The sequence below is a fragment of the Vespa velutina genome, chromosome 5 (genome assembly GCF_912470025.1).
Source record: "Vespa velutina chromosome 5, iVesVel2.1, whole genome shotgun sequence".
Taxonomy (NCBI): Eukaryota; Metazoa; Arthropoda; class Insecta; order Hymenoptera; family Vespidae; genus Vespa; species Vespa velutina.
Genome location: NC_062192.1, coordinates 4,751,891 through 4,775,660, shown reverse-complemented (window position 1 = coordinate 4,775,660; position 23,770 = coordinate 4,751,891). Strand labels below are relative to the sequence as shown.

The 23,770-nt window shown below is 26.8% G+C and overlaps 2 protein-coding genes across 20 annotated transcripts in view; one reads left to right on the top strand and one right to left on the bottom strand.

The window, feature by feature from the left end:
• Positions 1–23,659, bottom strand: part of LOC124949025 (dynein axonemal heavy chain 8) — a 28,771-nt gene extending 5,112 nt beyond the window's left edge. For 4 of the 12 annotated variants that reach the window (XM_047493469.1, XM_047493467.1, XM_047493477.1 and 1 more), the window contains exons 1-44: positions 23,342–23,659; positions 23,009–23,141; positions 14,269–14,326; positions 14,033–14,184; positions 13,697–13,895; positions 13,404–13,567; positions 13,157–13,333; positions 12,798–13,019; positions 12,616–12,717; positions 12,379–12,525; positions 12,036–12,310; positions 11,616–11,955; positions 11,314–11,540; positions 10,762–11,270; positions 9,348–9,685; positions 8,772–8,935; positions 8,429–8,683; positions 8,093–8,333; positions 7,795–7,994; positions 7,563–7,734; positions 7,270–7,415; positions 7,053–7,191; positions 6,759–6,989; positions 6,486–6,691; positions 6,135–6,355; positions 5,772–6,057; positions 5,563–5,701; positions 5,268–5,488; positions 5,000–5,183; positions 4,767–4,907; positions 4,339–4,686; positions 4,102–4,282; positions 3,882–4,021; positions 3,616–3,814; positions 3,400–3,518; positions 2,988–3,324; positions 2,411–2,882; positions 2,077–2,322; positions 1,678–1,996; positions 1,296–1,522; positions 988–1,210; positions 743–919; positions 495–662; positions 70–423 (exon numbers count right to left, since the gene is read on the bottom strand). In XM_047493469.1, the coding sequence (XP_047349425.1) occupies positions 70–423; positions 495–662; positions 743–919; positions 988–1,210; positions 1,296–1,522; positions 1,678–1,996; positions 2,077–2,322; positions 2,411–2,882; positions 2,988–3,324; positions 3,400–3,518; positions 3,616–3,814; positions 3,882–4,021; positions 4,102–4,282; positions 4,339–4,686; positions 4,767–4,907; positions 5,000–5,183; positions 5,268–5,488; positions 5,563–5,701; positions 5,772–6,057; positions 6,135–6,355; positions 6,486–6,691; positions 6,759–6,989; positions 7,053–7,191; positions 7,270–7,415; positions 7,563–7,734; positions 7,795–7,994; positions 8,093–8,333; positions 8,429–8,683; positions 8,772–8,935; positions 9,348–9,685; positions 10,762–11,270; positions 11,314–11,540; positions 11,616–11,955; positions 12,036–12,310; positions 12,379–12,525; positions 12,616–12,717; positions 12,798–13,019; positions 13,157–13,333; positions 13,404–13,567; positions 13,697–13,895; positions 14,033–14,184; positions 14,269–14,326; positions 23,009–23,095 (9,453 nt within the window). In that variant the 5' untranslated portion in view covers positions 23,096–23,141; positions 23,342–23,659. Of the gene's footprint in view, positions 1–69; positions 424–494; positions 663–742; positions 920–987; positions 1,211–1,295; positions 1,523–1,677; positions 1,997–2,076; positions 2,323–2,410; positions 2,883–2,987; positions 3,325–3,399; positions 3,519–3,615; positions 3,815–3,881; positions 4,022–4,101; positions 4,283–4,338; positions 4,687–4,766; positions 4,908–4,999; positions 5,184–5,267; positions 5,489–5,562; positions 5,702–5,771; positions 6,058–6,134; positions 6,356–6,485; positions 6,692–6,758; positions 6,990–7,052; positions 7,192–7,269; positions 7,416–7,562; positions 7,735–7,794; positions 7,995–8,092; positions 8,334–8,428; positions 8,684–8,771; positions 8,936–9,347; positions 9,686–10,761; positions 11,271–11,313; positions 11,541–11,615; positions 11,956–12,035; positions 12,311–12,378; positions 12,526–12,615; positions 12,718–12,797; positions 13,020–13,156; positions 13,334–13,403; positions 13,568–13,696; positions 13,896–14,032; positions 14,185–14,268; positions 14,327–23,008; positions 23,142–23,341 lie in introns of those variants that run through there. The other 8 variants (XM_047493471.1, XM_047493472.1, XM_047493468.1 and 5 more) reach the window with 8 other exon arrangements.
• LOC124949026 (diacylglycerol lipase-beta-like) lies at positions 16,966–22,691 on the top strand. 8 transcript variants are annotated; one of them, XM_047493480.1, is made up of 14 exons: positions 16,966–17,110; positions 18,115–18,213; positions 18,417–18,629; positions 18,828–19,150; positions 19,613–19,756; positions 19,857–20,025; positions 20,102–20,225; positions 20,303–20,446; positions 20,684–20,795; positions 20,892–20,984; positions 21,063–21,217; positions 21,334–21,480; positions 21,558–21,676; positions 21,757–22,689. In XM_047493480.1, exons 1-14 carry the CDS (start codon positions 17,106–17,108, stop codon positions 21,929–21,931), a joined length of 2,022 nt encoding a protein of 673 aa, XP_047349436.1. In that variant the 5' UTR covers positions 16,966–17,105; the 3' UTR covers positions 21,932–22,689. The 8 variants fall into 8 exon arrangements, with proteins under 8 accessions (XP_047349436.1, XP_047349438.1, XP_047349443.1 ...); XM_047493482.1 differs by having other exon boundaries at positions 16,966–17,308; XM_047493487.1 differs by having other exon boundaries at positions 16,971–17,110; positions 20,684–20,693; positions 21,757–22,691.
• Positions 23,660–23,770: the final 111 nt, after the last annotated feature.

The window sequence follows — 23,770 nt, the reverse complement described above, 5'->3', positions numbered from 1 at the left end:
AAAGAATAAACAATAGACATGTAATATAGATTTAACGCTATAGACAGCACATATTAGCATTGTGTTTACCTGTCTTTCTTGCATCACAGCATCATATTCTTTCTGCACTTGTCTTAAGTCTTCATCTTTTTCTTTTAATAAAGCTTCTGCTTGACGTAAATTTCGATTAGCTCTTTCATACTTTCCTTCTTGTATGGCCAAATTTGCCTTTAATGGAAGTACATCTTTATTTATTCCATAAAAAGCTACCATTGCAATAGTCCATTGTATTAGACCAGCTACATTACCACAGGCCTGCTTTGCAGCTTCATATGTATATAAAGGGTAATTTAAATATGGATACATTAAATCTACAATTTCTCCATTAATATTATCTTTAGGAAATTGTTGCAAGTTGTATAAAAATCTAGTATCAGTCATAACCTATATAAATAAATTTCAAGATAACAACATTATATACAAATAATTATATATCATAATTATCAGTTATATACTTTAAAAGCTTCAGTCCAAGAGGCTACTAAAAATTGACGTTCTGGATCTGGCTTAACATGTTCTAATTTTTTTCCAAATAATATCAACACACAATCCATAATCAAAGTAATTAAATAGGGCGGTTTGGCTAATTTACGTACAGTGGCAATATCGGATGCTTTTATAGTCTAAAAATATATTTTTTGTTATTATTTAAATGTTATAATTGAAATAATGATTAACTGCAATAACTTGATATTTTGAATACCTGCAATGCAGCTTCAGCTTCTAATAATGCTGGTTCTGCAGCTTTCAATTTTTTTTCTGCTACTAATTTATCTGCAGCAATCACCTTCAATAGTGCTTCAGCTTGATTTTTTGTTATCTGTACTGTTGCTTTAACTGTTTCTGCTTCACTTTTCTTCTCATTAACAGTGATTACTATCTACAAAATAATATGTAACTTTTAATGATTATAAGAAATAAAAGTAGTTTTCTGATAAAAATACATACAGCTTCCACTTGAATATTTTTTTGAGCGATTTCTTGTAGATTTTTCTCTAATATTTTACGTAATTCATCAACTTGTATAGCAGCATCAACTAACTTGCTTAAACCATTACTCATACGAACAGCAAGCATATTAATATTATTCAAATTTTGTTCATAAATCTCTTTATAACCATTAAGAAATACTAGAAATGACTTTGGTGTGACGTATGTTTGCCGCCGAAACCTTTTTGATATCACAACTGAAGTAATTATTAGGTACAATCAAAGTGAATAATAAATAAATAATAAAATTGTAAATTTGTTATTACCTATTGAAATATTCTATACAAATATCATTAACATCATCTTGAATATCACCCATTACTTGAATTAATTGTTGCTTTACTTCAGAAGTACACTGAATTTCGAACGGATTCAAAACATGTTCACCTACTTGATATAATGCATCTTTTGGCCATTTACTAAACCAATTCATTGTACAGCCAGATATGAGTGCAGGAAATTTCAATGCACGTAATCTAAATTTTTCTCCAACCTTTATAATACAAAAACAAAATTATAATTTTGTAAAAAAAAAATTATGCTTCATTATATTAAAAAATGTACAATATTAAATTATATAATATTATATTAAATATTGGATTAAAAATTAAATGAAAAAAAGTTAATAGCGCAAATATGAAATCTTACTGGTGAAAAACATAAAACTATGTGCAGGTTATCTCGTGCTCGTGTTATAAAATAATCATGAAGATTATCCTGTAGTGGAGGTCTTTTAGGATCATCTTTTCTCATAAGTGGTGTTACTATTGTATAAATATCATCTAATTCATCTTTAGGAAATAAACCGGCAATCTCGCCTACACTTAAAATATTATTTATATACTCCAGAAAAGCTTCATCTTTGATCTCATTATCAGTAAATATAAATGTCAATCCTTTGCTAACAGTACCAGCTTCACGATACAATTTTTTTAAATCGTCCATTAAACTTGCCACATTATAGATTCTAGAAATATTGTGTTTTTTATTGATCATTTATTATATAATTAATAAAAAGACAGTGATTATAAATTAGAGAATACTAACCTAGATAAAGTTATTTGAAAAAATGTGAAACCTGCAATGAAGGAAGCTAATCTTGTTAAACTTTGTTTACCAGATCCTCCAACACCTACTAGCATTGCATGACTCCTTGGCGATCCAAGTATTCTTGATATCCGTATTAAATGTACAAGAGCATCATGGAATAAAACTAAATCAAGATGTATTCCACGTATGTATTCATTAAACTGTTCCATATTTTGCTTAACTCTTTTTATAACTACTTTATAGCTAAAAATAAATGAATATATCCAAATTAAAATTCAGCTTAAATATAGAACATAGCCCTTACTCTGTATAAATTATTATACTTATGCACCTTGGTATCTCCTCATAAATTTTTGGTGCTTCAAAGACAAAATCCTCTGGTTCATCTCCTGTTGGTTCTGGAGGATCGCGTAAAAAATTAACAAAATATGTTTCTACATCTTCATAATATCGAAATTCTGTATCCAAAATTTCTTCTGCAGTTTGCTTTAATGCATTATGAAACCATTTATTATCTTCAGCCGTTATAAATCTATCAGATATTACACGAGAGCATTCGTGATCCCAAAGTTTTAATAATGTTGTAATAGTTTCACATTCGGCCCTTTCAATTTTAAGAATACCTTCCCAAATACGTGACAAATCTCTTAAATTAAAAACATAATGAAATTTTGCTGGAGTGGGCAACATTTTTATTTTGGTTTTTTGCCATAAGATTCGTGTTAAAGGTACTAATTTTGGTATAAAATTCACTATAACTTCAGAAAATCTAGTCAAGCAAAAGTATCCTTGGCCAATTTTACCTGATTAAAAGCAATAAATATTAAATATATCTAAGAGAGAAAAAGATGATGAATATATATAACATGTAATTATATTTTAAATAATAAAATAAACATAAAACTTACCAAAAATAGCATCCATAGATTTATTAGATGGTAATGTACAATTAAAAATATTAAATTGTCGCTTTAACCTTGGTGGTATATCGTTTCTACCACCTCCTGGATGAATCATAGCAGCAAGTATCATAATATCTTGTAACGTACTGAAGTCACCAGGTTTGTCCAATGAATAAAATCCTTTATATTCCATTAATTGACGAACAACTTCATTTGTTATTTGATCACCCCATTCATTTATTTCAGGCATATTTATATCATCTATGAAAACAGTAAGTTTTCGTCCACTAGGAGGTCCGTAAGTATTTCCAACGCGTTTTTCAACATAACTTTCAAATACACGCTACGGAAACATATTTATTCGTATTTGCATGTAAATATTATTAATATTTATATTTAGTATTTTTGTTGTAATTACCTGAACCATATTGGGTGTAGAAGCCGATGAAAAATTAAAGGACCTTTGAAGATGATATTCAGAATCAAAATTAGACATATAACTTTTAATCATAACTGTTTTTGCAGTACCTTGCTCTCCTATATACAATATAATATTTTATTAATTATATTTATTTTATAAAAGATATGTAAAAAAGATATAAACACACTTATTAATAAAAATATATTATTTTACCAATTAGAAGAACTGCTTTCTCTTGTTTTGCTATTATATCAATTAAAAATAATGTTCTTGTATTATCTACATTAGGAACTAATATTTTATAATATTTCAAAACATGATCTGAAGGATATTCAAATTCTGGAACCATATCATTCCAATGTATCCAAGATCCTTGATCGGATACTAAATATTCGAAAATTGTTTCATCTTCCTACAATATATTAATATAAATGTATTATGTAATAAATGGAAATAATAATATTTATATTAACTTCTACAGTTGGCCAATGACAATGCGATTTATGAGCTAAAAGAAACTCTTGTAAAGCATAACGTGCATCAAGTTCTAACACTGCTCCTAGACTCCACATAATAGAAAATAAGAATAATTTTTCTATATGGATGTTATTTAATATTTCTGAAAATTATAAAACATAAAAAAATAAACGTCAAATATGAGAGTATTATTACATAACACTTGTTCTTGTGTAAACTTACTATCATTGTTTGTAAGCAAGCCATTTAATAGATCAGTAGTTTGACGTATGTAAATTGCTTCCAAAAGCGTCATCTTTGCCTGAAGCTTTGTTAAGACAAATACAAGAGCATCATCATATATTTTACGAAATAGTGAACGTAATATGTCCACTTCTTGATTTGGACGCGTCTTTAGCCAGGCCTAAAGATATTAATGATTCACAATATGCAAAATCTTGAATTCCAAATAAAAGTCACCTCTAATATGTTATGCCATTTTAATACAGAAGAACTAATGAAGACCATTCCCATGCGTGATATCGTTGCTGGTGATGCATTATCAACATTATCTGGTTCAAATACTAATTTACTAGTTGAAGACATAATTATTCGATCTCCATTTGCTAAAGTTAAGGTTTTATTGTCATCTAATACTGAATTTAAATTTTCGATCCATACTGCATCAACTGGTCCGTCTAATACAATCCATAAATGTTCAGTTTTTTTCATTTGAACAGATCTTCTCCATAATGTCGAAAATATACCATCTGTCCAATCATTTGTTGCAACATCCAATTTACCAAACATTTGTGATGCTGTTATAGCCTGAAGTAAATAATAAATCACATATCTCTTTTTAGATTTATAAAAAGTAATAATATTAATACAGTATGTATTATACATACTTTAGGGTTCATTCTAACTTCTTTATGAAATATACCCATTTGTGTTAGAGCTTTCATTAATGCCCACATACATCGAGTTTTTCCAGTTCCTGTAGGACCAAGCACCATCAGACCATGACGAACTAAAGATGTTTCATAGAGCTAAATTATATATATATATTAATATAGTTAATAAATATTCATTTATTAAATGTTAATAATTAACATTTTGGCTACAATAATTGCTTTCTTACTTGAATAGTTTTTAAATTCCATTCAGGATGATTCATTATTCCTAAATCAACTGTAGCATCTTCTATTCCTTTCTGTAATTCTTTATATGTTTGTGTCGTTAATTTGATCCCTGGAAACATATCTTCAATGAGTGATATAAACAGAGGTTCATCTTCATCTACTAATTTCGATAAGTTCATATCTCTGAAAAAATATAATATTATTAATATAAATATGGTTATTATATTTGAGATAATTTATATCACATCTGTAATAAATTGATTATACCGAAGTACTCTCATTAGCGTTGTTTCCTCTGATTCATTAGGACGTGCACGCTTTTGTGCACCAAGTGTTCGTAAACACGATAAAATATTTCGTAAACCAAAATCATAATGCACTTGTTTACTAAGCTGTTCTTCACACAAAGCATATAGTGTAAAAAATTTCCGTGCTAACATGATATTCTGTAAAAAGCCGCAGGCTGCAAGTTTGACGCGCATAATTATCTAAAAAGAATAAAATTGAAATATAAGATATTAAAATTAATAAAATTTCTGCATAAACTCTAATAAAAAAGTACTTGTCTATCTGGGACCATCATAGCTACACTTCTAAATTGTATTTTTAAATTCTCTGGTAATTCTTGTCGTCCAGCATAGCCTGGATTCATTGTAATAAATATTCCAACTTCGTAATTAAGTTTATATGTTTCACCATCACTGTAAATAATGTTAGGATTTGATCCTAAGAGTTTGATTTAAGAATGATTAAATATTATTTTAATGTTACCTAAAAAGAAAATGTGTTTTTCTTTCTTTCCTTGCATTAAGCACAATTGCTATTTGTTGAGCAGCAACAGAAAGTACAGGTAATTCTATCCGATTGAATTCATCAAAACAACCCCAAATACCTGCTTGTGCCAATCCTTTAAATATTCTACCTAAACCACGAAAATCCATTTGATCAGAACAATTAAATACGACAACGTATTTTCCTAATGCTTTTCCCATATCTTTTGTAGTTTCTGTTTTTCCAGTACCAGCAGGACCTGCTGGTGCACCACCAAAATTCATACCTATATAAATAATAAATAAGCATAATAATAGCATATAATATATTATCACTATAAACTTATATTTTTTCAATGTTTACCAACGGCTTGTGAAAGTGTTATATAACATCTATCTGTGAGAGGTGTAATAACGAGTCTCTCGCTACAACCCAAAAATTCATTTTGATAGATAAATTCTACATCTGTAATTCTAATCAGAATTTGTTCCTTATCATCATTATAATAGAATCTACTTTGCTTCAGCCACTCAAAATCTTGTACATTTCGAATTTTTAAATGATATAACTCGTCAAATATATCTCTGCAATATTTTGTATTTTTTATTTAAAATAAATATAATTATTATACATCAAAAATGTATTAAAGTATAAATTTTACATTTTCCAATAAAATATTGTATACATTTTCCTATAAAACTATTTGTTTCTTACCTTTGATGTACATGAATTGTAATTAAAGCTTCATATTTTTTTCTAGCATATGATGTAAGATCCTTCACAGTTACTTCTATTAGAGCATTTAATAAATCCAAAAACCACTCGTTAGTTTTACGCATGATGGTTTTATCTCGTCTTGATGCATTCATTGCCGCTTCAGCATCACGAGTCCATATAACTTGAATTGCAAGCAATGCAACCTGATCGAATTTTATGTATTAGTAAAAAATATATGCATATTTAATAATATTTTATAAAACTTCTTACTTGCAATACAGAATTATCTATCAATGATATTATATCAAAATCAGGAGTATTTAACAAACTCATTCCTTGTGCAATTACAGCGGCAACCGACAATTGATGTACAGATAGTAACATATTTAACCAATTTTCTACACCACCTAAACATACAACTACTTTTTCAAGTACGATTTTCTCTTTTTCGCGAGAATACATTGCTATAATATTTTCATATTCCTTTTCAGAAAATTCCAACTAGTGAAAATAAAGATATATTTAATAAATAAAATTCATTATATATTATACAAATTTAATTACCTTTCCAATATTATCAAAGAAACCATCTAAATAATTTTGTATAGCATGACAATCAGCAGCTTGTCCAAGAATTTCCAATAATGTTGGATCAGATATGAAACAAAATCTTGGAAATATAACACGTTTTGTTTCCAGATATCTGTTTGAATAACCAATTTTAATATTAAATCAAATAATTGTTATGTTTGTAGCATATTTTTTAATTCTATTAACTCACCCACTAAGAGATTTCTGACAAGATTCTAACTGTTCTAACAAATAAGGTAAGAGTTGACCCATAGTTTCATCTTCTGTACACGTTTCCACTGCATTTAGTTTATCATGTGCACGATTCATAACTTTAACCCATGACTTATCAATTGACTATTTCGATAAATGTGAATGTTTTAATACTACTATACTATCATATGCATTAATAGATAAAATATTTAATTATTATGATATTTTATAATATTTTTATAAATTATTTATCTTTTTTTTAATTATACTTATTTTGTTATTTTATTTTACATTAAAGCGTTTTGCTTCAGCTGGAAGTTGCTTTGATATATCACCACCGATGAATACAGCTTCTAAATAGGCCCATAAATTTTGTACGATTAACCACGTGGACAATATTTCTGATGTATTACTTAATTTCTTTTGCCATAATTGAATATCTTTCTTGAAATATGTATTGTATCTATAAAATATATTATATATAATTATCTTCTATTTAATACAAATATAATGAAATTTATACCGGTTTGCCATTAAAGAACTGATCACCATCAAACTGTCTTCAAGTTGAGATATTATTTCAGCTGTTTCAACTCCTTTAAGCAATAACTCTCCTCTTTGTTTAAAATGAGAAAACTGTAAATTTACAACAGCCCAGTCAGCAATCACTTGTTTTAGTTTACGTTCTATGTCTGTTTCTTTTACTGCACTAATACATATGTCCTGAATAATATTAAAAGCATAATATATATGATAATGATATTAATCATAAATACTGAATAAATTATAAAATTAATTTAAATGTATTGTGTGAAATATACCTCAACGTCATCTTTATATTTTAATAAAGGTGCTTCTAGAGCATTTGCTAGTGTAAATGTCTCAGATTCTACATCAAAGAAGAAATGACATAACTTGGACATCCGTTCCCAATGCCGAGCTTTCATAGCCTTATTTGCCATCATTTCAAGTAATGGGCATGTCTCACTAAAATCATCGATTTTTTTCTTTAAATCAATATAAGCAGGCCATTCCCTCATAGCTTTAGGTAATCTCCGACACCTGAAATTAAATAATAATAGAAACATTAATTACATTTATCAAATATTTATTAAAAATGAATACTTGTAAATTTTTCTTTTATTATTCTTTCTTACTTATTTTGAAATTCTGTTAATTCAGCTACAATAGATTCAATGTCAATATCAGACCAAGCTATACTGTAGTAACTATCTATTGTTCGTATAACTTGTGCATATAATGAATATAATTTTTGTAACAAATTAAGTTCTCTTTTCCTGTGCTGTAATTCAGGATACTCTCTTACGGGTATTCCAAATAAAGTTTCACCGCTACTATAAGTTTCATATCTATCCCATAACTCGTCAAAACGTGCTTGAAATGCTACAACTCTATTATCCAATAATATGGATTAAATTATGAAGATAATTTTTACATAAAATAAAATACATAATAATTATAAAATATCAAGCAGCAAACCTTTCACTAGCTTCTGCAGCTGGTATTCCTTCAATCATAGGACCTTCTAATTCAAAGTCCACATCAAATTGTGCAACATCTTCTATAAGAATTGCAACACCTTCTATTAATTCTTTTTTCAATGGCTCTTGCATCTCACATATAGTTTCTTGAACTTTCTTTGCCTATGTAGATATTTAATTTTTTATTAATATTATTTTTAATAATAAATTACAAATTACCACACATTTTTCACCAGTTACATGAATATGTGTCTTTTCCAAGTGATCATTTAATCATCTATTTAAACTATATTTTCATTTTACAATACAGTAATAAAATGTCAGAATTGAATACACCAATAATATAATATATAAAAATAGATTTTTTCCATATTGTTGGTGCATTCAATTTTGACATTTTATTACTGTATTGTAAAATGAAAATATAATTTAAATAGATAATTAAATGATCACTTTGAAAAGACATATATTTACGTAACTGACAAAATGTGTGGTAAATTGTAATTTATTATTAAAAATAATATTAATAAAAAATTAAATATCTACACTTTAAATAATATAATAGGTTGTGTACCATATCCAACATATTGTTAAAATTGAAACGTAAACTATCAACTATATCTTGTTCTTCTTTCAATATATCAATATTAAAATGTCCCATCAAAGTATAAGTTTCTTCAATTAAAATCAATTCCATATCAAAAGTTATAAAATCATCTCGTATAATACTCAAACATTTCATGGCAATACGTACATCCTCTAAATCTTTTATTGGTCTAAGAAGAACTTTATTTTTTTCATTAATATATTCACTGATCTTCATCAATTTATTTTTATAATTAATGGACAATGCAGATCCTAGTAATTTTTTCCATGCACTTGCTTCTACTGAAAAGGCAAGCTTCAATTTTCCTGTAATTTTAATGAAAATTATAATTAAAATAAAATGTAAATAAATTATCGGTGTAATCATCATACCCATTCTTATTTCTATAGGACCAATAATATGTAAGTCTGGAAGATTGTTAATCTCTGTAAGTAAATTCTCATATTCTAAAAATTTTTCTTTTATTTCTTGAGTTATGGGTTCGGATTCAACAAATTTTTGTATTATTTGTTCTTTATTCTCATCCCATATGTATGAATATTTTAGATATGACTATTATTTACAAGAAAATAAGTTATAATAATTAATTCTATGTTATAAAAATAATATCATTTTAAATGTATATTATTTAATAAAATTACATTGCCAAGAATTGTAATATCATCCTTCAACATTAAAATAATACCTTGTAAACCCATAGTAACTCGAATAATTTCCTTGTGATCAGAAATAATTGAATAATAATTTTTTAAATTTTTAGTAGTACGTTCTATAAGTGAAACAAAACTTAACTTAGCAATATTCCATTTAAAATTTTTATTCGTTTTTCTAAAATATGTTACCATTAAACGACATTTTTCTATCAGGTAAATGATATCGCTGTCCCCATAGAATAATGCTTTTATGAGTATCTATTATACTTATTATAACTTGTTCAAAATTATTTTGCAATTCTTCTATGGATGGTACTGTTACAATATTTGGGATTTGTAAGACAAATTGTGTGAACATGAGTGGATTATCATTTAATTGGAAATTATTAGGAAGTAAAGAACTGTAGAAAGAGAAACTTAAAGTATAATATTTGATAATTATTATATGAGAATTTTTAATAATACCTTGTTGTTTCTACTTTTTTTCTCAATAATTCGAGGGTACTCTTAGTACATTTTATCAAAGCTTCCATCATTTTATTATTAAAATATGCAAACAATTCCATGCAATCATTATGTATCTGAGTTATATTAATAATTTTAGAAACAGGGGCGAAACCTAAATATTAGTACTATAAAACATCAAGAACTTTGATTTCTGGTATGCAGAAAACTATATTGAAGCAGAATCATCTTTATCATTCATTATATGTAATAAATATATATACCTGTTTCATATGGTCCACTAATTAATTTTGTAGCGGATCCAACTGGTTTAGTCAATTGTTCAGGATCCATCCAATCATATTTAATATCTTGAAAATTAGGATCCGTAATAAGATCCATAAATTTATTGATAATTTTTATAACAACTTGTTCAGCCATTGATGACTTAACTTCCAAATCATTAGCAACAATATTAATAAAATGTATATTATCTGTTAAAAATTCAGCTGGTGTTTTTGGATAATTATTAATTTTTAATAATGTTGTGCTACTTATTAATTCCAGCATTTCATCTACTCTTGTTTCTTTCATATCTTTTATTTCCTTAACAAAATTCTGTAATTCCAGAAGTTTTACTTTAATATTTTCACAAGTATTTGATATTTTCAAGGATGCCCAAGAAATAACTGATAAACATGGTTGGAAAGCAACTTCAAGATCGACCAATGCAATTTTTATTAAATTCAAGAATATAATTGGTATAGATCGTCTGAAAATCACAGTAAAATAACTTTTTATATTGTGAATAATTATGTTACATTAAAATTACATACCTTAATGCATCATTTTCTTCAAGTAAATTTTTGACTTCATTATATGAAGAAAAAATCTTTTCTTTACAAATTGTTATAATTTGTATAAAATCAGGTACTTCCAATCCAAATCTAGACATATGTTCAGATTCTCGTATTACCTCCAAAATAAAACGATCAAAATTTAAACAGTATTTATTTGTTTTTGGATGGCGTACAAACAATGGAGCTGATAAAGCTAATCGAACCTAAATTATATATTAATTAATAGATGTGCAATAATATATATATTATATATAAACTTGTTATTATTTTATACTTACAATCTCACAAGAGTCATACCATGATTTATGATATATTATTTCATAATGTATAAAAACACTGATTATAGCATTATATAATTTGATACACTTTTGCATGTATTCATGAGTGATAACGCGTTTACGAGTCTTAAACACATTCATTGGCCCTTCAATACGTCTATATAATTGTCGTATCCAAAATATTCTACCAGCAATAGATGGTATATTACGCGGTATCGGTGGAGAAGATCTGTCCTCGTTATATCTATCTCGCATTTCCTCTATTTCATTTTGATATACGTTTGTAAGTTCTAAATATTTCCTATCAATTCTTAAACATTTTAAATTTAATTTCTGAAATCTATATAAATTATAAAATTAAATACAAATTAAACAATGAGCAATACGATTTTATAAGAGATTAATATTGTAAACTATTACCTCGCTACTATAATCAAAGCTGTTTCAATATTTGTTGTTACAGATACAGTATCATAAAAAAATGTTCTAAGTTCAATTTCAGTTTTTGCTACATCATTCTTAAACTCATCATAATCCGAATTGAAATATGGTTTTCTATGATCTAAAGGATCGTAGTTTTTTGAGGAAATTCTATTAAAAAAACTTATAAATTTAGCATTGAATGCATCTATTCCCTCTAGAGTAGAACTTTGGAGAATGGAGTATGTTAAAGTAATTTCAAATACATCCATGATCTATAATAAAAATATAATTATTATTAAAAGTTATGTTTTATATATAACACAATCATCTAAGCACTCACTTTTATTAATCTTTTTTTGAAAGTCTTAAATTTTCCAAAAACATACATATCTGATACTTCAAATGGTTTTTCATCAGCACATTCTTTTACTTTTTTACACATTTCATCATAATATTCATAATATTGCGTGTAAAGAGCAATACAATCCTAAGAAGTAGTATAATAAATAATAAAAATTAATTCTGAAATTAAAAATCAAATAAAAATATCTATATAATAAAGATTTATAGAAAGTACTTTTATTCTAGATATAATGCTAGATTTAGAATCATGCCAAATCTGTAATGTACCATCATATGTTAAATATCCTTTACAAGCTAATATCATTTGGTTTGTCATCTATAAAATGTAATATAAACATAAATATAATATTATACATAATAGTAATCATTCAATGAATAATTTGAAAAATACTGTGCCTTTACAAATACAGCTGTTATCATTCTTCTTGTATTAAAAAATCTTGATGTAGCATAGACCATACGTACAACATACATAAGTGCAGGTAAATATTTTCCTATTTTAGTTGGATCTAATCTATATAATGGTTTAGTAAATTTTTCTAAAGCATATAAATAAGTTACATTGTCCTGAGCTAATATTTGCACTGTTATAACATGGTTGATCAATTTCTTCCATTTCTATATAATTGCAATACATGATGTATTTTAAATAAAGAATTAATACACAATTAATATATAAAAAAAAAACATAGTAACATAAGTCAAAATGCTTGTATGAAAGTTTTCAAAATGTTACAAGTAATGAATATACATACTTTCATCAATTTGGAATTTGAACGAATCAATAATTCAATAAATGCTTGAGTATATGGTGATTTAATACATTCTATAATTGATGAAAAACGGATAAGTAATCGTCTCCAGTAAGCAAGTTCACCCGTAGGTCCAATTACTTCAGTTTCTCTCCGTAATTGCTGACTTTCCACAATTGCCTAATACAAAAAACGAATATAATATTCATGACTTTATAAATATAAATTATAATATAATACAAATTCTAACTCGTTCCATCGTTTTCATCCAAATTTGAACATTCCTTTCTCCTGTTTCAACAACTTCACGATTTTTTGCATTTAGTTCTACATTTTGTTGTGTTGTCAAATATTTATTATAAAGATCCCAATTAATTTCGAAATTTACAATACCTTGAAGATCAATATTTATCGCTGTAAATAATGTACAAATAAAATTAAGTATAATTTTATAAAAACAATAATTTTATAAAGCAAAACTTCTATAAATTCTCAGTATTAAATATCCAATTGAATAATTTAAATAATATAAATACCACATACTATTAAGAAATTCGCAGAAATCGCTAAAATCATGTATAAAATTTTTTGCCGTTATAAAACCTCTTTCTGTCTTGGACAATTCACCCCATTGTACATTAGCTTTTATTGCTGGTTCATTTAATCGTGAAATTAAATCTGATATCGCAGCAATAGGACTTTGTGAAGTAAGATCAACTTCTGCATATGCATAATATGTTTCCTGTATAGATTAATAGAGAAATATAAAGACATAAGAATATTTGACATATTTCATTCTACATTATAATTAAAAAAATTTGTGAGTAATTACTTTCTCAAGTATAATTAATCAAATAATAAATAAATGAAATTACTAACATCCATCAAGTGTTTTGGTTCAAATTCAATATCTGTTCTTAAGCGATAAACTATTATTGATTTGCCATAAAACTGCTCAGTAGTACCATCAGTTATACAACAACGCAGAATTTGCTTTTCATGTTCATACTGTGGCGTCCATCTACCAGATTCTGAAATAATTGTTTAAAAGATATAATATAGGCAGATAATATCATTTTTATATTACTTTTAAATAGTTCAAGAAAATATAGTACCTATTGATGGTGGTGTCATATATTGATAATGTATAATAATAGCTCGCTTTCCACCTTCCTTAAAGAAATTATTAAATGTATTCACATACTCATCTTTGTCAATAATTCCTTCTTCCAAAATCTCTGGTGCTAAATTTAAAATAAATGCTGCTATTTCCAATACCATCTGATGTGTATTTCTTAAAAGACCATGTCTAAAATTTCTTTGTTCTTTATATTTTGCCTATAAATCCATTAGAAATTCTGCTTTTTTAATAAAATATTGATGAATTAAAGTAATTCATCTACATATAATAATTTAAACTACACACAAGGCGTTCTTCTATAGTTTCTCCAGGAATTCTTTCTAATGCAACTCTTCTTTTTAATAACTCAGCGATTCGTTGCTGTATCGCCGGCATCGTATAATCTCGCGGAACATTTTGTGTGCTTACGAAAGACATTATTTTAAATAATAAAATATAACAATCTTAAGAATTATTAAAAATAAATTCTTCAATCATATATTTAGCATGAATGAATTCTTCATCATGCATAACAAATGAAACTCAATATTATTGTAGTTTTAAAAAAGGCAATTTCATTTCAAAGAAAATCAATGTCTGAGAATAAAATTGAACGAGGAAAATTTTTTAATTGACGTATGTGGTTTCAAAAAAATAAATATTTGCAAAAATTTTTTTTATGCATATACAGCAATATTTTCCATAATTCGATTTTGAACTACGTAGACTTTGATTTAATCCAATTTATAATTTTAAAATAAATCTAATAGTCAAATAAAACAAAAAATAATAATAAAATAATTCATAATATATAATAATGTATTAATTATCGTGATTTTCTATAGAAAACTTCATATAATTTACATATATATGTGCGATAATGTAAATAACATTAATCGTATAAAATGTATTATATCGAATTACGATAATGATAAACATGTAAATGAAAGATAAACGTAGTTAAAAGCTTACAAATGTTTAAAGTTTTAATTACATTCTATTTATAAGCATAGCTAATTAAATCTATGATATTATAATACATATGTACATTATATACCAGGAACAAACACACATATTTGCATCATATGACCTTCACTACATGGAAATTGCTGTGCAGAAAGAGTCACAGTTTAAAATTATTTCTTTTCTTTTCTTGTACAAAAAATCTATCAAACCTAATACAATAATAAAATACAAGACGCTTCACGTTTGCATAACAACGAAACTCAAGAATACATAGTTCACATTAAAACAAAAAAATTATTTATATTGTTTTTTTTAAAGGTATTTTAAATTTCTTAAATAATTTTTCCAAATCAGACTCGTAATGTGTTTTTTATTTCAAAATTTATAAATCCACGGAATAACAATAATTTTATAATGATTCTTATCCCTTTTTCATTAGATTTTCAAGAATATATTTCAAGAAGCTGATAATTATTATTTTGTTCGTATAAGAACGATTAAAAAAATAGATTTATATCTTGAAATTCTACGAGTTAAAATAATTATTTATTCTTTCGAATTGCTGATGCTGCAACATCAAGCTGCGGCAGCAATTATATGGAATCCAACACGAAAGAAGGAACGCATGATATGCATCGTATACATATATATACGTATATAAACGTTTATGTATACGTGTACATAAGTAACTAGGTCATTGAAGAGGACTTTGAGTTAAGAGGAAAACAAGTGAAAGTTCGTCAAAGCCATTTTCAAACGAACTCCTGAATACGATAAATTCTTATTTGTATTTGATCTTTCTCGTAGGGGATGTATCATTCAATTGATATTCTAATTAATAATATAATTCATTTGGCACAAAAGTCGAACAATTCTTATTTTTAGGCAATTTTTCTTTTCTTAAGAAGGTACCGTAAAAAATATTCGAAATCTCGTTTTATCTTCAATATAATTACAAAATTGATTTTATATTTAAAAAAGGCTAAAATGAGAGGATAAAAATAAATATGGAAGGTCGAACGGATAATTATGAGATACATTATTATATTCATTTTATTCTAAGAAACGAAAGAAATATACAATGAATATTAAAAGCGAAAAAATAAATATGAAAAAATACGCGAATATACATATATATATATATATATATATATATATATATACGAGAACGAGATATGCTTTTTTTTCTTTCGCAAATATATATATATTTGCGAACGAGGTATGTTTTCCTTTTACATACATGTATATGTGTATATATATATATATATATATATATATATATATATATATATATATATTAAATCTTTTATTTCATTATCTTTTATGATTTAGCTACTTTATGATTATCACAAGACTTTAGATTAGATAAATATACATGTATGTATATATATCTAAAATCTAATAGAACAAATTATTAAATCTCTCGATAAATTTTCATTAATATCTTATTATACTTAAAGATTCGAAAGACAATATGAAGTATGACATTTGTAAAAAAAATATAGCGCATAATAGAAACTTCCGAAGTAAAATATGGTTTATTTCTATCTTTGTCAAAGGAGAGAACACAGCTTCCCTTTTAAGAATACTTTCCTGTACATTGCAAAGGAAGGTGCTGCAAGACAGGTTGAGGAAGAAAAAATGTACTTCGCGCCGATTCGCTGAACCAATCGACGGCCAACCGAATCGTGAAATTCAACGTAGGATGTCACAGAGCAAGGTGAACGAGTAGACTTCGCAAATAGTCAGACGGAGTATCACTGTGTGTATCTTACGATTGCCGCTTACATTTCCTCTCGGAGAATCCTCTTTTACCGTTTAGCATTCTTGCAAAAACTTTTTTCATGAAGATAACAATGAAAGTACATGCGGTATTCAAAGAATCTTTTAACAATTCGTTCACCGTCACTATCATCCTTTAAATCTTCGTTACGTTATGTTTTTGTATATTTATGAAAAGTAAAATATTTCTACAGTTATTGTACATTTACGACAAAAAAAAGTGCGATTTACCAATTGTGAGAGAAGAGAAATTTTACCAAGTTTCAAAGAGAAGAAATTTTTGTCAGGTGATCATTTTAGAATTAATGATTCTTTGTTTTATATTTTTTTATTATTATCGATAATAAAATATCGCATTCTTTGTGATATTCTTGCGAGATAACTTCACATTCTTCTTTGATAATTTCAAAAATGATATTATATCTTATATATTATATTATAAGTTGAATCTCATGTTTAGTAAGCAAGCTTCATTCATATATATAATATCAATTTACATACATACATAAAAACAAATTAATAATATATATCATTCATTATCACTACCACTCATTATGCAAATTATGCAAATTAAACGCAATAAAGTAATTTATTTTTCTTACAATTAATCATATCATTACGAAACGATGAAAATTTCTCAATGAGATAATATATCTAGATTTTTATTTCCTCTCCCTTTTAAATGCCATTCTCAATGTCGTGGTTCATTCTAAACTATTATCTATCAATATTCGGATGTAAAGGATATAAATGAAGACTTTCTCTTGGAACTTTCTCTACGTCATGTCAGAGTGTTCAATGAATTCTAAATTTAATATGTTTTAAAGTACGCACGATCATACAAATTTTAAAAAAATAGTTATTATAAAAAATGCTGTATCCTTTCAATATTATGGAACATTGAAAACCTCGAGATTAGAGACCATAGCTTTCGAAGAATTTTCGTAGAATCACTATTCTGGATCTCTCTACATACAGCTTGTACAGCTATAGATTTATCAAATCATCATTTATATTGTAATAAATTGATAAAAATAGAAAATTGTCTTCGTGTATCCATGTATAACAAATTTTGCAAATAAATATTTTACAGAAAAATGCCAGCCTTGAAGCTTTTCGGCCGAAAATGGTTGGCAGCCACGGATGATCTTGTATACCCTGGATTATTCGAAATTTTAATACGCCTTACTTGGTGAGTAATCAACAATGAATGACAATTAGCATATCAATTGTCTTCTATTGACGTCACATTTTTTGTCTTGTCTACGTAAACATATTAATCATTTTATGATTTTCATTTATTGCTGTATTTTCTACATTTTCTAAATATAATCCGATAAATACCATGGATTGTCTTTTTTTTTTTATAACAAAACATTCCACATATGTTTACAGGTTGATCTTGATAGGAATAGGATGCGTAAAATATTATGCAAGTACCTGGAGATGTCAACTAGGAGGCGATGTAGTCCGTGTATATTTAATAGGAGAAGTAACCATCCTTGTTATAGTTATAATTATTACATTTTTTATCATAAGATATAGCAGTAAAGGATCCATAACGGATACACACGCTCGCCGTTATGTTGAGCCGCTTCTCACAGTGAAGTAAGTAAATAATATAATAATATTACATTTTTAAATAACAAAAAGAGAGAGAGAAAAAGAGAGAAAGAGAGAGGAAGAGATCTCCAACAAAATCATAGCACTATTTTGTTTCTTGCATGTAAATTGATGATCATCAGCAAACAAATCATTACTTATACATTCTAAAAATTTTCTCTATTCGTTTTTATATATTTTCAGAATATTCATGATTCTACCAGAAATAAATTGGAACATTTTGGGAACGCTTTGGATCTCCAGTAAGAACATAGATTGCGAGATAGAACAGTACACAATGAGCATCGTAAAGGCAATGGTATTTTTCAATTGGATCCTTATCGGCCTTACCATCTTCGGTTTTGTTCTTGTTTTCGATCCTCTTGGCTCGTTGGATATACGCGAGAAAGATCTAGACGACACGATCAAGCATGGAAAGATATCGCGAAACTGGCGGCGAAGATTCAAATTCCTTTGGTGGATGAGGAAAGACGAAAAGGCCAATGAGACCTTCCAACATGTCGCTGGTGAGACATAGGTACGCCTGATTTAAAAAGTCCTGCCACATTTATAATTAGAGCTTGGATAGCGATATTCATTATCTTTTCTGCTCTTATATCGCGATTCCTTTGTTTATTACAAAAAAAAAAATAAATAAATAAATAAAAGAAAAAAAATTAACAACAAGCGGAAGAAATATAACAGGGAAGTCTTGAATATTCGTTTAATTATATAGAAAAATCATGACGATCTACCTTATCCTTTTTATGAAAAATTTTGACTTAAAACTCATTTTTTTGCAAAAATTGTCATCGTCATCCTCGTTCAGATATTTGCATAGGCAGGACTTTTTTTTTTAAATAGCATAACGCATTAGAAAAAATAATTCAAATGACATTGAAAATCTTATAATTAATATAAATATAAATAATAATATGATTAATATAATTAGATTGTTTCATATATTATAAATAATTACTTTTCTTCAGGTCTTCTCAGCGCACTATTTCGAGGAACGGATTTGGTACCTTCTGACATTATGGCAGGCTTAATTCTACTGCGAGTTCGGCAGAAACGCGAAACGCACGAATTGAAAAGTTTAAATCTATTTTCTCGGCCGAAATATACTGTTGGTATGCAAATCGATCCAATTTCATTCGACGACTACTATCGATTAACAATGGTTCATTAATGAGAATATAAAGATAAAACCATTAAAACCTTTCTTTTTAGATGCACGCGATATTTTTACTGAAACTCCCAGTTGGATGACCTTGGAAAATGCACATCATTTCCTTAAATTATCGATTGCATCTTACGGCCATTTGTTCGTTTGTTATCAACATATATGTACAGGATGTTTTCGTTTAATACCAAACTTAACTTGCTGTGCCTGCTTCCGGTAAATTTCATAACGTGACATACTTAAACAAATCTTTCGTACAATTCAGTATTGTTACATCATTATATTTTGCTAGAAAAAAACGGAAAGTCATCCTGAACGACAATTGTTGCTTCTGTAACTTATCGGGGGTAAAATACATATCAAAATTATCAAATGATGACATTTTATTCGCTAGTTTCAAGAATCATTTATGTGAGGTAAGCTTACGTTCGAAAGAAATAGAATAAAAAGATATCTTGTTATAAAAAATTTACATCTTTGTATATAATTACAGGTACCTTTTTGCGTGATAGTCGATCATAAAACATCTAGTATCGTTATAATTGTACGAGGCTCTCTGTCATTGAGAGATTTAATCACAGATATCGCCGCAGCATCCGAGACATTTGAATGTCTTGGACTACCTTCAGGAAGCATGGTAATTATGTTTGTAATTTATAAAAACAAAAAAGAGATAAACGATTCGTTATACGTTCTTCATTAAAATTGCATTGATTAATGGTATATTGAATAGTAAATATAAAATTAAACATTTTTTATCTATTAATATTTATATTCATCTCATGTTTAGAACGTATTTATAGAACGTATAATGCGGTTTCTTGTATGTGGGTTTATGCGCATTATTTAAAACAAAAATTAATTTCTTTTGTAGGCACATAAGGGTATGATATTAGGAGCTAAAACACTTTTAAGACAATTGCACCATTATAAAATCTTAGAAATGGCTTTTAATACATATCCCACTTATACTCTTGCATTAACAGGTAAGTTACTATAATTTTATTATTAAATTAAATAATAGAATAATCTTATGTAACATGACGAAATTTTACTATCGCTTATTCATGAAATTGTTATAGGTCACAGTTTAGGTGCTGGTGTGGCAGTTTTACTGGGCATATTATTACGTCCTGAATACCCGAATTTAAGAGTTTATGCATTTTCTACACCAGGTAATATCTTCAGATGCTTGTAATATTTTCTTTATCACTTTAAGTAAAAAATAATACAAAATAAATTTATTTAAACAGCTGGAGTTATTAGCCGGAGTGCTGCTAAAGTTACAGAAGAATTTGTATTAACAGTAACCCTTGGAGATGATCTTGTAACGAGATTGAGTGTTGAAAGTACAGAAGATTTAAGAACATCTTTGCTTGCCACTCTTGCAGAATGTCGATTACCAAAGGTATATTTCTTTACTTTCATTTTTTTTTCTGTTGCTTATAATTTTTATACCTTGTAGAAACATGGGATTAACATATGAAACTTCATTAATTCTCATAATTTTCTTTGTTTTAATAGTACAGAGTAATTCTTAATGGCTTTGGGTATGCATTACATGGTGTACCTGAACAAGATCTCGACAAAACATGGACAACTTCTGATATCATTAATTCAATACCAGGACAGTCTCCTTTATTAACATATTCTGAAACTATTAATAATGTGGTAATAAACATCACCAAATGAATACTTGAATGTATGTATTTGGATTATGTCTAATGAATTATGCGATTTGTCTTTAGGAAAACACAGTATTAACATCAAATATTTCACGAAGAAGATTTTCAAAAATGAGACTTTACAATGCTGGTCTTATATTACATCTGGCAAGATGTAAGCATACAGAAACAGATACAAAAAGGTATCTATAAATATAGTAAGTTAGTTAGTTTTTATTGATATATTTCTATAATTATGTGATATTTTTTTATTTACTTATAGTAAGAAAAAGAAAAATGAAAAGAAATATGAAATGAGGTGGGCACAGCCAGAAGAATTTACAAAAATGGTAATAATGCCGCGAATGCTTTTAGACCATCTTCCAGAAAATTTGGAAAACGCACTTGCAACATTGATAGAACAACAAAAAGATTTACCAATTTACTTTGACCCATAATATAGTTCAAAAAACATGTAAAATTTAGTTAATATTTTACTTAAATTAAAAATGGTAAGAGGCTCCTTGTAGTTATATATATTGTAATACTATTTTGTAAATTTAGAAAATACACAATAAAATTTATCATTGTATTATTCCTATATACATATATACAAGATATCTGATTGCATATTGAAACTACAGCAGGTGTGTATTCTACACGCTAAAATAAGAAAAAAGTTCATATAAACATATACCTGATGTGACTTTGTTTCTGAATTATAGTTCGTTTTATGATGTAATAATTATCTATCTTCAAAGAAATTATTCAGAGTGACTATTTCTAAATTCAATACAGACATGAATACATCTTATCAATGAATTGTCAAACATATTGAAACAGGCTAGGTATGGTACGAATTTAAAACCAGTCTTGATAGACATATTGACAAAGTATTTCAATACTATCGATTGAAGTTTTGTATATTATCGATTTTAAATATCTCAATAAGTTAAAATCAATAATATTCAGGTTTTGGATTCAGGTTTGGATAAACTATATATTAACTATATAACAAATTATAACTTATAAGCAAGGTCAAATCAAACATATGTTTATATAAATTTTGTTTTGTTATTTTAATGTGCAAAATCTATATCTTCTGTACTTTCATGTGCAACCGATCATCTTGTATATTTTTACTGTGCCGTAGGTTAATTATACATATATTGATCATATAAAATTGATCATAATAAATCACCATATTTTAAATATAAACATCATTTAAATTAATAAACTAATGTTTCAATAATTATCAGTTGAAATATAAATATAAAAGAAATTATATTGCAAGTATCTGTAAAATTTATTACCTGTCAAAATTATTCCAATCATCATATTAAACAATAAAGATTCAAAGTTTGAAATTTGCATCAAACAAAATTTAACATTAAAATTACTTTATACTCACATTATATTAATATTTATATAATGTTTAAAAAATTTGCTATTATTCATATTGTAATACTACATATATATTATACATAGCATAAATAAATGTAAAATAATCAAAGGAATAAATTATTTAAACTTACGAAATTAGAAGAGCTGAGATGTTTGTTCATTTGACTCAATGGTAAACTGCAGTAGTTTGACTTTATATATCTATCAAAGTCATCCATATTTGTTGTCTGTACTACTTTAGCCACCAATGAATGAGTTTCGCGCCTAATAAAATTTTATCATTATTTTATATTTACATTATGTTTGCATTCATATTATGTTTAAATAAATATTAAAATCTATTATTATTTAAACATTTACTTTACAACATTCGATTATTATAAATTATTGTTGTGTAATAATATTATAATAATATACGCTATATTAAATACATATTTGATAATCAAAACATTTCTTAGACTTACGAGTATAAATCAATAACCTTAACTTCTAGAAAATCAATGTAGTTGTCAATTTATTGCTTACTAAAATTATCCGTCTTTTCGTATTATTTATCTTACTATACGATACGAGCTTCGAAAAAATTTGAAAACAAACATTACAATAATTTAGAATTTAGATTCATATGTACTGATATTTGTTCAGATTTTCTTAAATTTTTGTTTGATATTAAAAGAAAAATCCATCCACATAAAAACCATAACAAACTATGATCATGTATCGTTTACATACTATTCAATGTAAACATATATTGATAATTAGTATTTCAAATCTAAGGCAAATATGTTTAGAAAGGAAAGTGCTAGTAAAATAGTGAACCAAAATAACAAAAAAATTATTTCTATCTCACATCGCAATATAGAGGATTTCTTATACGTTTTTATTCTAAGACA